At 27.9% G+C, this 19,144-nt stretch overlaps 1 protein-coding gene across 2 annotated transcripts in view; it reads right to left on the bottom strand.

Annotated features, from left to right (window-relative positions):
* LOC123294744 (nuclear hormone receptor FTZ-F1) overlaps positions 1–19,144 on the bottom strand; it is a 227,908-nt gene that overhangs the window by 101,563 nt on the left and 107,201 nt on the right. The window contains exon 2 of one of the 2 annotated variants that reach the window (XM_044875878.1): positions 10,467–10,958. In XM_044875878.1, the coding sequence (XP_044731813.1) occupies positions 10,467–10,958 (492 nt within the window). Of the gene's footprint in view, positions 1–10,466; positions 11,379–19,144 lie in introns of those variants that run through there. The other variant, XM_044875877.1, reaches the window with a different exon arrangement.

The following is a 19,144-nucleotide window of genomic DNA, read 5'->3' as shown; positions in this document are numbered from 1 at the left end:
TTTGCTGTGTAATAATATTCACAATACACAATTACTCAATTTACACTTGATCGATTTTTTATGTGTATTTTTATAAATCGTACCGATTTTGTAACCATATCTCTTAGTCTTAATATAAACGAAATCAAGAATACGCAAATATAATAATAATTTTAGAGTGTTGATATCAATTAAAATGTCAATCCACATTCTTCGTTCAGGTTCAATTATTATTAGGAATAATATAATTATATTACTATTAAGACATACAGAACGAATTTATATATTTGAAATAAATATAAAGATTACAAAATTTGTAGTTTTTAAATCACATAGCCAGAGCCAAGCAACTATTTACTATTTCTATCTTTATTTGAATTGTATTTATTTTGCATAGATTTTATCTTTATCTGTTCAAGTATTTCTTTAAGTTTCGTAATTTTTTATTTTATAAATGTAATAATCTGTATGCAAATTTCATCTACTTATTTTAGAATATAAATTTAGGTACGTTTTCAACAAAAACATACGCACTATAATATTTGATTGGTTTCTGGATATCATCTTACGGTATTAATAGAGCCCAAAAAAAGGTTTAACTTTAATCAAAAAATTACAAATCAAATTCTCGATTTGAATAACCCATCAAAACGATAAATTGATAAATTAGGAGCCCATGAACTACAATTTGAAGCGATTAATATATAAATTCTGAACAAATATTGGCTTTTCAGATTTAGATTACTTATAAGAAAATGCGTTTTTGGCGTGTCCCACCATCCCCTTTTTATAGATCTTTTATTCAAAGATACTTTGTATAAGATTACAATTTCCTTTTAGAAGACAAATTCCTAAAAAAATATCATTTATTATTTTTATCAATATCTTGGAAATCAAAATGTTTACATTAAAAAATGTCAAAGGCAGCAAATAAGTTAGTACAAATATTGCAAATTTGAGTGTGTCGTAGATGCTTGTTTATTTAACATAAAAAAAATTGATAAATGACTACGCTTTGGTAGTAAATATTTTTTTACACTTTCAGTGAAGTGTCATTGAATTTTTTGACTTCCGTTTAAAATGTGTAAGGAGTAATCCAATAAGACAATTAATGATTCATTTTGTTTGTCGCATCACGCAAAATCTATCGGAGATATCGAAATGCGATTTTGAATCTTTGAAATAATAATACTGAATATATCCAAAATCGATTTTTTATTTTGGCTGAAATAAATATTATTTTAAGCTGAAAATGAAGTTAACAAGGAAGATTCAAGCAAATATGGGTAAAAATATTAAGGATATATTTATATATCGTTTTCGTTTCGTTAGACATCGTCATAGTCAAAAGACGACGCGCAAACTTTATGGGAATAGCTTAATTGTTAAAATTTTTTATATGTTGTTGATCTAAGCTTTATGAATAAATGTCGCAATGGATACAATGAAGAAAAGTGAACAGTTTTGGGGAAATTACGCGTTTTATCTACTTATAAAACAATTTGATTTCCATTTCAATAATGGTAGTTAATTTTTTTTTTTTTTTTATAAAATATAAACACGTAAATAAGTTCCCGCACAATTTTAATATATAGGTATATTTTAACATAAATCATAATTCCATGATTGCATAAATCCAAATTTCTTTAACTCTTGAGATATTTAATCAGAAAGCTTAGCACTACAACATATCCAAAATTTAGACAATTCAGCTGGAAGCTAATTCCCATAAGGTTTCTTGCGGGTCATTTCTATTATTAAACATGCATATTCAATGGAAGTAGCATGATGTACTTAAAATAAAGAGTTTAAAAAAAATAATACATATGTTAAGTGTACGTAATAATATTTTTCTATGAACAATTTATATTTTACAAAACGTATGATGACGTTTAAGTTGTGTGCATACATTAAAAATAAAAACATTAATTAATGGTAATTAATGTCTGTAATTGTAATAAATAATTTTTAAACAAACATATTCCTTACTCATACGTGTACAAACAGTTAAAACGGCGCGGCGTCAAAGTTTTTATTATTTCCAATAGCAGTTTTTTTTTATTATTATTTCAATCAATTTTAGTTTATGATCGTTTGTTGATTTTCTTCGTTTGTCTAAAAATTTTCCAATTGAAAACACACGCAGTTGTGAATTATTGTTCTGATTCAGGTTTTCCAATAATAAATATTTTCATGATGTGTAAAGTGTTTTTCTCTGTTGTAAATATTTATTAACAATATGTTTTTCAATTGTTTAAATTATCTGATTTGAATAATTATTAAGTCAATGCTTTAATAACATATATTCTGCTATTTTTCTAAATACAGCCGCTACTACGCTGGTATCAAATTTGAATAAACAAAATATTCAAAATTTACTAGGACTCGCGCTTAAGTCGATCGCGATCTTGGCGCAATTTCACATCAATAATAAGAATAATTCCAAAAAACATTTCTGTCTAAGAATTCTCATTCACCTTTACTTCAAAAAATAATGATTTAACGATTGTTTTTTGCTACGCAAAATGAATTTTGACGCCCTTTATACTATCGATAAAGGATACAAAACTGAGACAAAACTGACAAGTGCCATTAGAAGTTATATTTTAAGGTCAGGCAGTCTGTTAAGAATTATCTGGTGCATTATCTGATTTTCAGCTCGGTTTTAAATTTAAATTAAATAACTCATTTATTATTTGTTTTTGTTTACTAAGCTCTTGTATACAAATTTGTTTTACCTTCAAAGTCTCCCAATTATAATTTACAATTTTATTATGATACAAATACGAAAGATAAGAAAAAATTTATATATAAAAATCGATGGGAAATTTTATGCCCGACAACTTTGGGCTGGCCTTTTTTTCTCTTAAATGTACAGTTTTGGAATAAATTGCAAAAAATTGTTGAAAATAGTGGATATTTCCTTAATTAATCTTTTTCGCGCATCTGAAAAGTTTTATTCTACAGGTAAACAGCTTAACTTGGCATAGTAAATTTCACCTAATTTAATGGGACTTACAATTCTTATATGATTTAACATCTAAAAGTCTACCATAAAAACCCCCAAAACAGATGCAAATAATTAAACAAGTACACATCCAAACCAAAAACAACGACACTTTAACAAATTATCTAGTGCGTGGGATACATAAACAAACAGCTTTATGTTGTATGCATAATAATGCAAAGATACGTTTTATAACAACGGAGGAATCCCTTCTTCTTCATATTAATATTAAACATAATACGTAATACATTCTCGATTCAGTTGCTGTGTTAGCTCTTAGCTTGTAACTGCGGTTTTATAAATGTAAGAAGCATATACGATTACCACTTACATTATTATGTGAGGTTATGTTTTATATTACATATTTAACGCACGCGCATACATTAACAAACCACGGTATGTAAGGTAAAGTTTTGTACCTTTGTGATAAGATACCTAGGATCATCGTTTGGTTTCTTCAAAAATATTGTTATCTCTGAGATAGCAATATGATGAGCTTTTAAACGTAGATTAAAAATACTGAGGACGTATAGTATAAAAAAATAGACTCCATGTACCTGGGATCAACTAACTTCATATACCTTGAATCAAAACTGCGATTTGTATCAATGATCAATGAACAGGTGCATAAGATGCTCAGAGAGAATGTTTACATGGGAAACTTGATGAATTTTAAATTTCCAATCATCATAGATTTCTGATGTTGTTCCCTAATACATAAAAAAGAAGTGGCGATCGCGATGTTATGAAAGAAAACGCCATCAGATGGAAATTATCTCAAGTTCATTAGAACGTGAGACAGGTACATTAAGATGTAGTCGTACCACTTTAAAACGCAACATATAAATGTAAATCATTATCCAAGGTACAACATTCTCCCACACATATATATGAGTATGTGTGTGTGTTATATAACTGGGTCATATTTTTTTAGGGAGCCACAGTCAGTTTAAGGGGTTACACAATAAAAATGCATGTATGTTTGTAATGCTTTTGTCGAATTCAAGTAGTACAGTGAGATGCTTCACTGATTTAATTATTATCTCTTTTTATTGTTATTATTTAATATGACAGACATGTAGACGGATGGATGGGTGGACGGACGGGCGAGAATGAGTTAAACTAACAGTCAGTGACTGTTCTTTATTTTATGGAGTGGTTAGTTTTATTTTATTTTTAACTGAAATGCATCGTCGCAATTCATTTAAAAATAAATAAATTTGTTTTTGTTTATTTAATTTTAATTGTCTTGTAGATTTATAAAAAATGTTTTTGTTTATGGAAATTTTTAAGAAATGATCAATTCTTTCGAATTTCAATGTCTAAGTTTCAGGAAAATTTCAAAGGTAAGTATTGTAGGTATCCAAAATACTTCACTTAAGATTCCGAATATAAAAAAGAATAGCATAGGTTGTAAAATTTAATATTGATTGTCTAATTTGCTAACATTCATGAAAATAAATGGTGGGATCGCAAATAAGTTATATAATATATCCATCTTTACATTTATTCATTTAACTACGTTGTTTGACACAAAAATTTCAATTAAGTTATATTTTCAGCTTTATCGAAGTTATTGTAATAGGAAATCAAGGAAATTGTTATGAAGCACATAATTTGCAGATGTGAGTAAACTATATTCGAGAAATATTTTATATAATCTCTACAGCACCTTCTAGTAGTTTGTATTTCTACATACTTAACGCTATACTACAAGAAAAACAATTTTTTTTGTTCAAATAAAACTCAACTATTGTTTTTTTACTATAAGTTTTGAAGCGTTTCAAATTGTTTAAAATTTATTAGATAGAGTTATTGATGGAGGAACTCAATGGAAAATGATCGATTTAATTTGAAAAATTAATCATAAATTAAAAACATACTTATATTAATTGAAATAACTTTTTAATCAAATTTTTGAATGTAGAAACAAATAAAAATTTATATCATTTTTAATATAAATTTCAAATATTAATTAACTAACTGTTTTTAAAACCTACAAATATGCAGAGATTTTCTAAATATAAAAATTTATCTATCGAGGATTTTTTATTAAAATTAAATTAATCAAAAATATTAATTAATTTAAATGCTTTTTAACCCTCGAACTAAAAAAGGTGGTTATAAGTTTAATCGCTAAGTGTGTGTATCTGTTTGACTTTGGCATAGTAGCGCCTAAATGGATGCACCAATTTTGATTTTTTTGATTTTGTTTGAAAGATTAATTGATAGAAAGTGTTCTTAGCTAAATTCAATTAAAAGTTTTATTCTTTTTCAACTAAAAGATTAATTTTTCAATTCACTTCCAGAAAACCGTGAACTGTACTGATCCAAGTCGGTACCAAACGATTTAAGTATGAATGAAAAATAATAAGTAAACTTCATCATCATTAAATGTTAAAAAAACCTCTTATCATATGAAATTCAATACCCGTATATTCAAATATTAATATTTTCATTTATGGAAAAGCTATCATGAAAATCAATCATTATTTTCCATCTACAACATTTTATTATTAAGTATACAACTTTAATATTTAAACAATGACAATTATAAATTGATTTAATTTTTATAAAAATAAATAAAATAAAATTTCAAATGAAAAACATAAATAAATAATAATATGAAAAATTTTATATATTTTCTTCTTTATAATTTTTTTAAATAAAAATTTATGATCACGTGGAAATGTAATTTGTATGAAATGCATACTCACGTGTTTCATAAAAATTTTCAGATTAAAATTGAAAATTATTATATTTACATATTTAGTACCAAGTGAGAATATGTAAAACTTTTATTTAATCATGTAGCATATTATGTTGGTTGCACAGTGGTCGGAAAATTATTGTTGAAAATTTAATTTAAAATTTTGTGGATATTATTGATAAATTTTTGTCGTCAAAATATTCGAGTTTTCTGTCGTTTCTTAAGATTTTTACTTTAATGTTTTATTTTTTCAATTTTTGCTACTCGTTTTATTTCTATTTTTCGGATATTCTTTTACACGTATTTCATTTTTCTTGAAAAAGATATTTACACATTATTTTCCTTATTCGGATTTTAATGAAATATGAAAGAAAAAATATTACTGGAATTACTGGAATTGGAAATAAGTTTGAGCTATTAATATGTTGTAAATACATAAAATACGAGTTTTTGAGGACTGTTTATTTATTATACCATGTATATTTGAAATATATGATAGTAACATATATTAAGTTTAATCCCAAGCATGTAACGCTGAAAAATATTGCAGCTACGATCAAAATTTTGGTATAGGTGTTCATAAAATCACCTAATTAGTCCATTTTCGGTTGCCTGTCTGATAACACGATAGCTCAAAAACGAAAAATGATATCAAGCTGAAATACAGCGTGCTCAGGACATAAAAAGTGAGGTTGGGTTCGTAAATGAGCAACATAGGTCCATTGGATCTTGGGTCCGTACGATCCATTTTGTAAACCGTTAGAGATGGAACAAAAGTTTAAATGTAAAAAATGTTCTTCATAAAAAAGTAAACAACTTTTGTTTGAAACATTTTTTCGTAAACATCAGAGTTCACCCGTGAGAGCACAAATTAGGCACAAATTATATGTATGTATTATATGAGAATCAGTTATGCATGTGTGACATGTATGTATGTGCAATGTGACAGTGTAATCAACACAGTCTATACATGATATTTCAAAAATTAACTCAATCAATTGTATGTTTTCACTTGTTTGTGTATAGTTTTTGTGTATCGCATTAATGGTTATTAAAACTTGCATAGTCAAGAAAAAATTCTCGTGTGAAACCACGCATTTTTCATCAAATATAACCACAAGTACTTTAGATAAGAATTAAAAAAACCTATATTTCCGTTCTCCTTTCGTAAATTATTGAAAAATGAAACATGAAGTATGCCGAAGTCTTGAAATGTTCTAACACATTTGTATTTTCGAATATTTGATTTGGCTTTGATTTTTGAAAATGAATCATTCTGTATAAAGTTTGTTACAGAATATGTTTACAATAATTAAAAATAATGCGTTTTAAATTATGTAACATACTTTATATACATTGTTTGAAACTTTTAATTAAAGCATTGTCGTATTTTTATTAAAATTATAATTATACTTCTGGAGGAAAACAATTTTAACAATTTCGATATTGTTTAAAAGGTAGTTATTTCGTTTTGTAAACAAGAATTTTTCAGTTATTTAATAAACTATTTAGAAAAACTGCTCGTGTGATGTTTCATAAATGCATGTGAGAAAAGATGCTTGCCTAATTTTTTTTGGAAAATATTTCGAGGGAAACATACATAAAAACCGTTCCTGTAATATTATTTTCAATTATTATATTTACCATCAGCTTAATTAAAAATGGGTGTATTAATCAAAAATTACATACAATTTATCTGAGAGATGATGTCATTGGTAAATAATTGTGTGAATTTTTTAAAATTAGATACTTCTTTGTATACAAATTTTTACTTTTCTGTAAAATATTATTTATTTTACAAATTCAAATTCAATAATTTTATGTCTCTTTCTTAAAAATTTAGATTTGAGCATGGCGAAGTTAAGACAAAACTGTAAGCCGTTTTTAAATTTTCATCAACCCCGAGGTCCTGGGCTGCAGCCCAAGTATGCCCCTAAAACCGGCTCTGATTAATCTTTTAATAAAATTTAAAAAAATTTTTTCGCAGTTTGTTTTTGTTAACATGTAATAGGAGTTATCTTTCTGGCCTAGACTAATTTTAGTTCGACGTATAAAAATTCATTTCCAACAATTTATCGTACTCTATTTCCTATTCATGAGAGCACATCCCTTGTATAACACACTAAATAAACATTTAACAGCATATTATATTCGAATCTACTATAAATTTTGAAACATAGCCAGAGGAAAAACAAACATTTGATAAAATTTACTAACATAAGGGATTTTGTTTGAGGGAATATAATACATTTTATTAAATTTGTTTGAAAATTAAACAGGAAATTAAAATTAAATGTTGTTTTAAACGACTTATAAAAATTTTTTTTTTGTTAAAACTATAAATTGAACAATTGTTTATATTCCTTGTTTATTTTAAATATAAAAATATTATGGTTTTAAAAGTGTATTTTTTTTATCAAAATATTTTGACTAAATACTGCAAATCTCACGGAAGTTTAAATTGTTTATTTATTTCTATTTTTTTAATAGTTTTTGAAAAAAAAAACTCCTGGTTGATTTTAAGGTAGTACTATCGGTAGTAGACTTTGCATTCAGATGAAACTTGGCCATTATTATATCATAATTAACCAGTTAAATTTTTAGGGTCCTTCAGAGAACTGAAAAAAAGATTTTTTAAAGATATGAGATTTAACATTGACCCTTATGGGAAATTACAGATTTTGTTTTATTTCACAATACTGGACGTTCAGATTTTCAGTTCTCTGAAGGCCCCTTAAAATTTAACTGGTTAATTATGATATTATAATAGAAAACTATGCCAAGTATCATTAAATTCTGAATGCAATGCCTATTACCGATAGTACTACCTTAATGTAACACGTGTTCTTAAAACACCTGCACAAAAATTTTTGTACTATTACAAAAATATGGGTCAAAATGATTTTGATAAATTTTAAACTATGTATTTTATGGCGAATTTTCCAATATTATTATTTTTTATGACGTTAAACTAGCGTATTTCTAAGAACTTGCAAAGTGCATAACGACACAGGTATAAAAATAATTAAAATGTGAGTAAATATTTGCATTTTGTAGCCTGCCTGCTGTGCTAATATTGCTAATATTTATATTAAATTTTTTTTATTATGACAATTTTATGGCAAAAAATTAGTACATTTTGGACTTTATTAAACTTAAATTTTCTAATTTCATGGCATTTTTCTATCGTCAAATAAAATATATAAAATTTTTAAATTAATTGACTTGTATTTTTCATACTTTCTTAAAATTGGAAATTTACTTGTATGGAAAAATTTTTTAAATCAAAATTTTTATCTCAACTAAAAATAGAAAAAAAAGTTTTGTGTTTTCTGTTTGGACTTTGATTTCATTTTTGTAATAAACAAAATAGTAGGAACTATGAATAATTGTATGTTTTTTAAAAGCGAAGACTATAAAAAACATGAATATCTATGTCAATCAATAATTTTATGTATAAATTTGGATTTGATTGGTAACTAATTATATAGTTATCGTTTTTTCAACTGAATGAAATTTATATTTATTTATTTATTTAGTTTTGACGAAATGAGTAACTAGTTTTTTTATAAAAATATTACATAATTTTTTAAAAAGTGAGTTAAGTTAGCATTTAAAAACACACACAAAAATTTATGTATTAATGAAGAATTCAAGTATTTAAAAAAAAAAGTATTTTAAACCAATTTATCATAATTTATAAAATTGCAAGATATAAAACTTTCGATTTTATTTTGAAAAAAAATATACAAGTGTTTTTTAAAAGTGAACTTTTTCTTTAAAATAAATCTCAAAAAGTTGCGATTTTGCATTCTTATATACATTTAACTTCTCGAAATATATTTTATCCAGTTAAAAAACAAATATATCCTGCAGGAGTAAAAGAGTATCTCTATTGAAAATAATTACATTTAAGGACTATTAAGTTCAAATTAATTTCTTGCACACGTTTATACGCTTGCTTTATAAGCTGTTAGATAATATTTTTAGTTTCTAATACCTAAATATTTTTTAATTAAAAGGATTCCAAAAATTTGCAATTAAATCCAAAAAATATTCGAAGCGCATTCTCATCTTTTAAAATGATCCAATGTGCAAAAAGGTTTAATTATTTTAACTACATAATCCATTTTCGTTTTGCATTTAAGTTCGAAAAAAAAGGAAACATCGTTTAAATGAAATTTTATATTATTTCCAAAGGTTAATCTTTGAGATAGAATTTTTGAAATCTTTCAATTTGTACTTCTAAATATTTGTACGCATTGAATACTTGGGAATTGAAATCGAAACGATATTTTCTACAACTCTTATTTAAGCGTAAATAAAGTTTTCAGGTTTGAAAATAAATTTTTTTACAAAAATCTCAATTTGGAATAGCGAAGTGTACTCGATTTCTATGTCAAACTTTTTACACACGAAATTTAAATCAAGGCAAAGGCGAAAACAAACTAGAGGAAGATTTTTATTGGTGCATTCGTTTTTAGCTTTGGTACAGGTGTTAACTTTCGATAGCTAGGAATTCGTATAATATTGAAGTGACTGAATTAAAAAATAGGAATTTTTTTAAAATGGACTTAATTAGAACACTTTAGAAGCACCTGTCGCCAAATTTTTTCCTGCTATTAATTTTTCAACTTTACCCTCCTATTGAGTAAACAAATAGGTCAACTTTCGAGTAACATAAATTATGTTAAATTGGTCTAAAAACCTTGCATTCCATTTAGGGAAATATAACTTAAAAAATAAGAAAAAAAAACTGTGTGTACATACCTTCTAATTTCATTCCTACATTTAAACACTTCTGGAATCGACAAAACGGACACCGTTTCCGTTGTGTTTTATCAATATGACAGCTACGTTCCGCCACACATGTATACACTTTTTTATTTTGTACAGTCCGTTTAAAGAAACCTTTACACGATTCACAGGTTAATAATCCATAATGGTATCCAGATACTTTATCACCACACACAGGGCATAATTCTTCAAAACCATATTTTGTGTCTGGCGGATCACCCATACCACCACCGCCAGAACCGGGTGTATGATGCCCACCACCAGGTGGTAAACCGTATTTTGTGTCCGGAGGATCGCCAATACCTTGTACTTGTCCTGGTGGCAAACCATATTTTGTGTCCGGTGGTTCACCCATACCAGGCATATCATTACTACTGCCACCTTCAATTCCACCAGGACCTTGTGGTCCTGGAACAGGATAACCACTATTACCACCCATATCCATACATGACAAGGAACCACCACCTGAATAAAATAAATAATACGAATCTAAATTATTTATCGCATTTTTATTGTTATTATTTGATGGTGGTTGATGCGATAAGGGTTGAATTGCTGATTGTTGCTGACAACTATTATAATTTGATAAGGGTGGCGAGCCATATAATGGGGGTGGTATATTTGTATTGCTACCGCCACCACCCCCAGGGGGACTTGTTGATGTTGTTGTCATTGATGCAGCACCGGAAACGGTACAATTTTGTGCACCATTCGAATTATTCGAACCAGCTGGTGAACTAGATGGGCTCATATTAAATGGAGGCATATTTAAGGACATTAATGCAGAATGGTGCTCCATATCCACTAACATTTCCTAGCAGAACAACGCACAAGGGAAATAACAAAAACTAAATTTTTAGTCATGAAAAATTCACTTATTTTGTTTTTAGCACACATAAAATTTATAAATATTCCTCTTTCTCACACAGAAAAAAACACAGCCAAAATTTTTCAAGTATTTTTTTAAAATTATAATCCTAAGCACAACACATGAAAATCGTATAAGAGAATAATACACAATGAAAACGTCATGTTTTTTTTTTTAGGAAAATTCAAACATTTAATAAAACACTCCACATAAACACCACGTGAAAATCTGAAATGCACACTAAAAGAAAAATTCACACACACAAGTTCACTTAAAATATAATCCTTTCGTGATAAAGCTTTTCTAATATGGTTTTCCAATTATAAATAATAAATAATTTAAGTAAGTTTTAACAAGAGAAACACTTTTGATAAAAAGTTTTGGTTGAGTATTTTTTTGTTAAACACAAACAGGACGACTAGCTCGTATGTAGAGTTAAAACTGACTAAACATGTATAACACGATTCCAAGTGACTATACTAACATAGTAAGTTTTAGTTTAGTATATACATACAAACATACACTGTACGTACGGAGCGGAGCGAATAAGAGAACATATACATCGCGTCGTGTTATGTTGTGTATGTGCATCGCTTCTGAGACTGAGAGAGACGTACTTGTGTTTGTATGTGTGACGTCGGTGGCTCGTTTTTAATAGCACACATAATATTTTATTATACATACACAGAGAAAAAAAGTTACTACTAACCAAGTTCTATTTAGTTACTTTAGTTGGTCAAGTAATGCAAGTTAAGAAGGAAAGAAGTTACTTTAAAGCATCCCTCTACAGATATCTATACTACAAGCGTCGCGACGTCGCACACTTTGTTACAAGTCAAAGACAATACTGTTATAACGCCCGTATTTTAGGCATGTGTAAATCTGTAAGTAATTACAAAGCTGAATTATACCATTTGAATTTTTTTTATCCTGGAAACGGAATTAAGTTTCGTAATATAATATCGCAATAACTGTCTTGCGAGATTTGTATGCCTTAAATATTATTGTTATTATGCACACATAAGGTGTGTTCAAATTTACTGATAAAGGTTCGATTTATTCTGTTTGAATATTTTTATTGAAAGCGAAACTGAATTGAAACAGGTCTTTCTCTATGGTATAACGTCACGAAAAAGTTGACTTCCAGACTGCTGTACTTTGGATATTTCTTTCCATCTTTCAAATTAGGTAGGGATGAAATACGCCTGCTTCTTTAGAGCAATTTAGGACGTTTTTCCTAAAAAAATTTCTGTTTCTAAAATAACTTTAAGGTAGTACGAGCGCTGGCTTCCTGGACTCCTTAAGGAATTTTTTTTAAATCATTTTTCATCTCCTGTCAACAATTATAATTCCCAGACAGTTTTGCCGATACTAACACTGTGCCAGATATTGTTCAAAATAATTCTTTAAAAAAGTCTTAAAATCATTTTAGTGTGGCTATAATTAAAGAATGAACCTTTAATTTGTCGACGGTTGCTTTGCTAGAACGCATCTCGTGTTAGTAATCGTACCCGCTCTCAAAAGATACCTCAATTCAATAAGGAAAGACATATCCCAAATTTAGCCTTAAAATTAAGTCTCAACAATGTTCCCAACCCTCGTACCACTAGATACATCTGCAGAGAAATTTTTTGCGGCGACTTAATACGACCTAGGTTTAAGTTATATACTTTTAATCCGTATTATAAACGTGACAAATCAGAAGCGTATTGGTAAGATCATCAATTTTTTTAATATGTTGGTGGAAGCGCAAATAAGTCCATTGAGTATATCTGTTAAGTGACCAAAATAAAATTTCCCAGGCCTTCCACCATGATCATACAACTACTAAATGAATTGATTAAGACCTAAAAAACATTTGTTTTTTTTCTTTAAGGACTATTTATTGCAATATTTATAATAGAAAACACTATTAGCTTATCGAAATTGCTGTGTCGTGTTTTGATGAAAGGGTGTATCTCTTAAATGATTTTTGATTTGATTTTAGATTCTATACCACTGAGCTCTTTAAGAAATGCACTCTTTTATCAGAATACGGCAGATTGGTGATTTATGTTACAAATTGTAAAATTCGCTTTTCACAGATATACATACATTCCACACGCATACCTACATCCACAGAAATCACTGCTTCCTCTTTTCTCCCATCGATTACACATGCACCAAGACTCAATCAAGACTTATTTGTTTATCTTTATCTTTCATACTTAGACTTGTACTTTGGATTTTATTTTATGTATTAATTTTAATCCTTCCATTTATGACTGTCTCTCTCACATACCCTTGGTCTTGTTACTTTAGTTTTACAAAATCAACAATAATGTTTTATCACTCACTCTTCAGACCAATTTCAGGTACGATAATCCAGAAAGAAAAAAGAAAGAGTTATTGGTCCAAGATTTTGGGGTTCTATTGTATTGTGAATATTAATAGGTATGCGAAAAATTTATAGAAGTGTTTTTATTAACAAGTGAAAAAAAACAATTAACTGAGTTAGTTGTTGAAATAATCTGTATAGAAAATGTTGATGTCGCCATTTGTTTAGGTTTTCGAAAGTTTTTTCTACAAATTTTCAACTCTATCTTTTAAACAAAAGTTATTTATTTGTTTATAAGGAACATTATTTCCATTTGTTATATTATAACGATTTAAAAGTTGACTCTACTTATTTGTGAATTCAAACTAACTTTATACGTCTTGAGCACGCTATAAATTTCATTGCTTGATATCTCTTTTCGTTTTTTAGTTATGGTGATTTTATGAACACCGCTACCAAAATTTTTTCGTATCATCAATATTTCTAAGCATTGCAAATTTGAGACTAAAATTAGTATAACTCTATCTAAATTTCGTATATACAGAGTATTAAAATACATATTTATTTGTTTCCAAAATTGCATACATATTCCATATTTTAAGTATCATTATAAGTATTAAAAATATTATTAAGTAAAGAAACCAATTATCATTCTCACTTAGTCGTACCTCTAAAATTTTTGTTATTACAACGTACACATTATAATAATCATAATAATCATATAATAGAAGTGAAAGTGACTTTTAAAGTGAATAAAGTATATAAAAACTAATACATGCACAGAGACAACACACCACAAACACATACAATATTTGTGTGACCTACTTTCAATATTTATTTATCAGGTCTATGTTATATTGTAGTCAGCAGTAACGTATTGAATGCGCATACGCAATGATGTAGCAGCGGCGGTTATGAATATTATGTATTTGGAGGCGGCAGTCACAACTATATAATATTATGTGTATATGCTGTATATGGGGGACGAGCGGGCGCCGATAATACGACGATGCTATGTTATGATGTGACGCCGTTTTATTAACTACGCGCGGTGGTAGTGGGGAATCTCTTAGTGTCCTACTGACCCACTTTTTAACAGATAGATAGATAGACCATAGTTAATAAATTGTTATTATTGTTGTTGCACTTGTGAATATATGATTTTTTTTAATTATTTTGAGAGGATATTGTTGTTTTGTTTTTGGATGACATCATCGGCGAACATGGATGATAGTATGATATACAACAGACGCACTAGGAGGATACCTTGGATACTAAATACATAGAGCTTAGTGTATTATATTATATTGTTGCGTATTATGGGATATGTAACAATAGGACATACTATAATCCTGTTATATAATACGGTTTCGCTTTATTTGAATTTCCTCTTATATCATGAAATATTATATAACTGTTTACTTTGAATACCGGGTGTTCAAAAATTATTGTTGAATTTATTAAAAATACCTACAAAAAATTGATATTAGAAAAAAAATTTGCTATATCTATTGTCCCATATGGGGTTACTTGTCCAATTTTTCTGTTTCTTGTCTGATTTTCAGATTGAAATTTCCGGTTTTTATTCGATCTTACTGATCAACTATAACTATATTTAATACCGGCCGTACGTGATATAGTTACAGTCCAGTTCAAGACTGTAACTATATCTCGAACGAAATTTCAGAAATATTTACATTGCCCAAAAATAATTTGGCATTACCATAAATTACAGATTTCTGTAAAAATAGTCAATATAAAATATTTCACGGTCATCTTTTCTGATATACTCAATAAATAATTACTACTATAATACATTTAAAAAAATAGAAAAACATACATATATTTTACCTGTGTAAAACAACTCTTACCATTATTTCGAGTGTTATAGAAAGGGGATAAACGAGAGCAATCTTTATCAATCTTTACTTTTAAACCCAGCAAAGCGGGTGGGTATCACTCTAGTATACAATAATTTTTCATTCATTAAATTTGAAACTTTTATTATTCTTTTAAACATTTAATATACGCCCACTATTGCATATAAATTATTTTTTCTATAATAATATTACAATTTTTTATCTTTCCTTGTAATTTTCTGTTAAAAAAGAAAAAAAGGAAAAGAAAACAAAAAGAAAATATACATACAACAGAAATATGAAGGAAATATATAATTGTTTTTAAATAGTGTTACAACATTTTGAATAATAAAAGAAAATTTATGAAATATAGTTTGTTTCATTATGCTAAGAGATTAATAATAAATACAATATTGTTGGAAATGTTTCAAACTTTGAACATATTACATTTAATTATATGTAATAAAAATGAAAAATTCTACTTTACTTGATTAGTCAAATGGATATGCGTTTTCCTATTATTGTAAATATTTACTATTGTATTTTTAGTTTTCATCTAGTTAAGTACCACTAAAAATTAATGATGTTGTTTATTATTTGTAACTAATTTTTCTGTCTAGCCCCATTTTTCTCATAATTAAAGAAAAACAAGTGAAAAAAACAATCGACTGAGTGAATTGACATGTGTTGATTACTCTATCACATTACATACATACCCATACATGTCACACATACATAACTGACAATCTCATATTAATACATACTATAAAATTACAGTTTACAAGATGGGTCTTACGGAAATATACTTACCCAATTGACCTATGTTGCTCATTTACGAACTCGACCTCAGTTTTTACGTCCTTAGCACGCTATAAAAATTTCAGTCCGATATCTGTTTTCGTTTTTGAGTAATCGTGATGACAGACGGACAGACGACAGACGAAAGACAGACAGACAACCAGAAATGGGCTAATTAGGTGATTTTATGAACATTTATACCAAAATTTTGTTCATAGCACCAATATTTTTAAGCGTTACAAACTTGGAACTAAACTTAGTATACCTTGGTATATTTCATTTACATGGTATAAAAATTATAATAGACTAAAGAAGTAAAATTATGTCATCTGACGAAACGATATTTTTTAATTAGCAAGGTTTCGTTTAAAAATATGGCAAAAATACTACTTTATACCTTATACGTTCAAGACACTGATTTTTTTTTTTTGAAAAATAGTATAAATCTGGTATTTTAATAACGCTTAAAATGCGTAATGATTAATTATCGACATAACGAAATTATAAAACAAACAATAATAATTGTGAACTTAATTAATAAAATATAATAATTATTTTAATAATATTAATAATGAAGAAATTTATTAAATATAAATATACTTTGAGTTGAAAAAGATATTCAATATCTTGTCAGCTATACCATTTCATAACAAAAAGCCGAAGAAAATAATATACACACAACAAAACATATCACACACATTATTATTAGGTTCGTTTTATCTTACTATGAATCTTAACAAATTATCGAAAGCTTAAAGAAAACCTACTCAAGCTTTTCGTTAATATTTATTTTCTTTAAAAAGTTTTTTCTAGAATTTTTATTTCGTTTTTCGAGAATTTTTCACAACGACTACTTGAATTTTTAACTCCCTACCTTATATGGTTTTTTCAATTTAAACTTTTGTTCTATCTCCAGCGGTTTAGAAAACTCACAGGATCCAATTGACCTATTTAACTCATTTTCGAACTCAAACTCACTATTTATGCCTGATAGCTTGATATCTCCTTTCGTTTTTAGTTATCGTGGTGACGGAAACCGAAATTGGGCTAATTAGATGATTTAATGAACACCTATATATAATTTTGTTCTCATCATTAATAGAGACATAGTAAGCTTAAATATAAATAAATCACGTTAGACAACTAAATAATTTAATTTTTTTAATTTGCCCTTAGGAAACTCACCTTTTCATACGCACATGTTTTAGGTTACAAAACAAAATGTATTTAAACTTAATTTCCCAACACCAGGTGGCATCATCGAAAAAAATTAGTATTTCCAACTTTTGATTGAATTTTAATCGATTTTCAAATTCAGTGGTCACAATCAATAAAAATAATCAATTATAAAATTGATCAGAAATATTTTCCACATGAGTATATTAATCAATCAATAATAAATGAAAACACACCTATTGATGGTAATATGAGTTTGAGTTCATATGATAATACAATATACAACACATTGTATAAATAATTAGGCCAGTGAAATTAGTCATTCCGTAATGGATATGTCCAGAATTGAATAGGTTTGTTATTAGGTAATATGATCAATTATTTTTCACTCTTTATTAATAAATAATATTGAGTTGAATTATACTCTTTTTATTTATTAAAATGTCACCCTATTTGACATAGTCCAATTGCAAATATTGTATTAAAATCATTGATCTAAGAAATTTGGTTTATGTTTCTCAAGTAATTGTTTTGAATTTTTTGGGAGACAGATTTGAAATTTTATTTTAAATTGATCATGAAAAGTTCTCTTACAGATATCCAATACTTTGAGAGTGCTGCAAGTACACAGGTACAACGTACAGGTATTCACTACTTTGAGAATGCTTATATTTCGATTACCTATCTTTGGTAACCCATCTGAGAGTGGATAAGAAAAGAATATAATTGTAAAATTAAATGCATACGTATCAAGGTACATCATGCTTCAAGGTACTTCATGTTAGATTCAAGATACAACACTGACATGTACGGACCTAAGACTAAAGACCAAACTCAGAATTTTAGATAAAAATGTAAAGTCAGTACTACTCTACGGTTGCCAAACGTGGAGAGTTACTAAAATCATCTTAAGCAAAATACAGATATTGATTAACAACTGTCTTAGAAAAATATTAAACATATTTTGGCCAAATACGATATCCGATGTTAACTTGTGGAAGAGAACAAATCAAACACCCATAGCAGACGTCATCAAGCATAGAAAGTTTGGCTGGATCGGCCATACGCTAATAAAACCTCCTGAAGACATCAGCCGCCAAGCACTCGATTGGAATCCACAAGGCAGGAGAGAACCGGGAAGACATCGCATCACCTGGAGAAGAACCGTAGAAAAAGAGGCAGAACTGGAAGGCAAAACCTGTAGTGAAGTCAAGAGTCTGGCTAGCAATCGTGTTCGCTGGAGATCCTTTGTTGCAACCCTTTGCCCCCCTAGAGATTAAAGGAATTAAGTCAAGTAAGCCATGTTTTAAAAAAAATTTAATTATCAGTTTGTAAATAGGCAATCAATAGAATCAAAACTGTTTTCCACAAAATATTTTTATTTTTGATTATTCAAAAAAAGCCACATTGACAAGCAGTCTTCAGCCTACCTGCTTTATGATAAACTACCCTAATTTCTATACAAATGGTTTCCAGTAAATATTAGAAAAAATTATTCAGTGAAATCTTCCTCAGTCCATAAATTAAGCATTAAACGTCTTTGAAATCGTTTGAAAAGGAAGTAAATATAAAACTAATTTACTTAGAAATCTGAATGAAACTTCCCAAATCCCTAAATTAATTAATGAGTGAC

This window comes from Chrysoperla carnea, chromosome 3 (genome assembly GCF_905475395.1).
Source record: "Chrysoperla carnea chromosome 3, inChrCarn1.1, whole genome shotgun sequence".
In the NCBI taxonomy this organism is placed as follows: Eukaryota; Metazoa; Arthropoda; class Insecta; order Neuroptera; family Chrysopidae; genus Chrysoperla; species Chrysoperla carnea.
The sequence above is the reverse complement of the archived record's forward strand: the minus strand, read 5'-3'. Positions and strand labels throughout refer to the sequence as shown.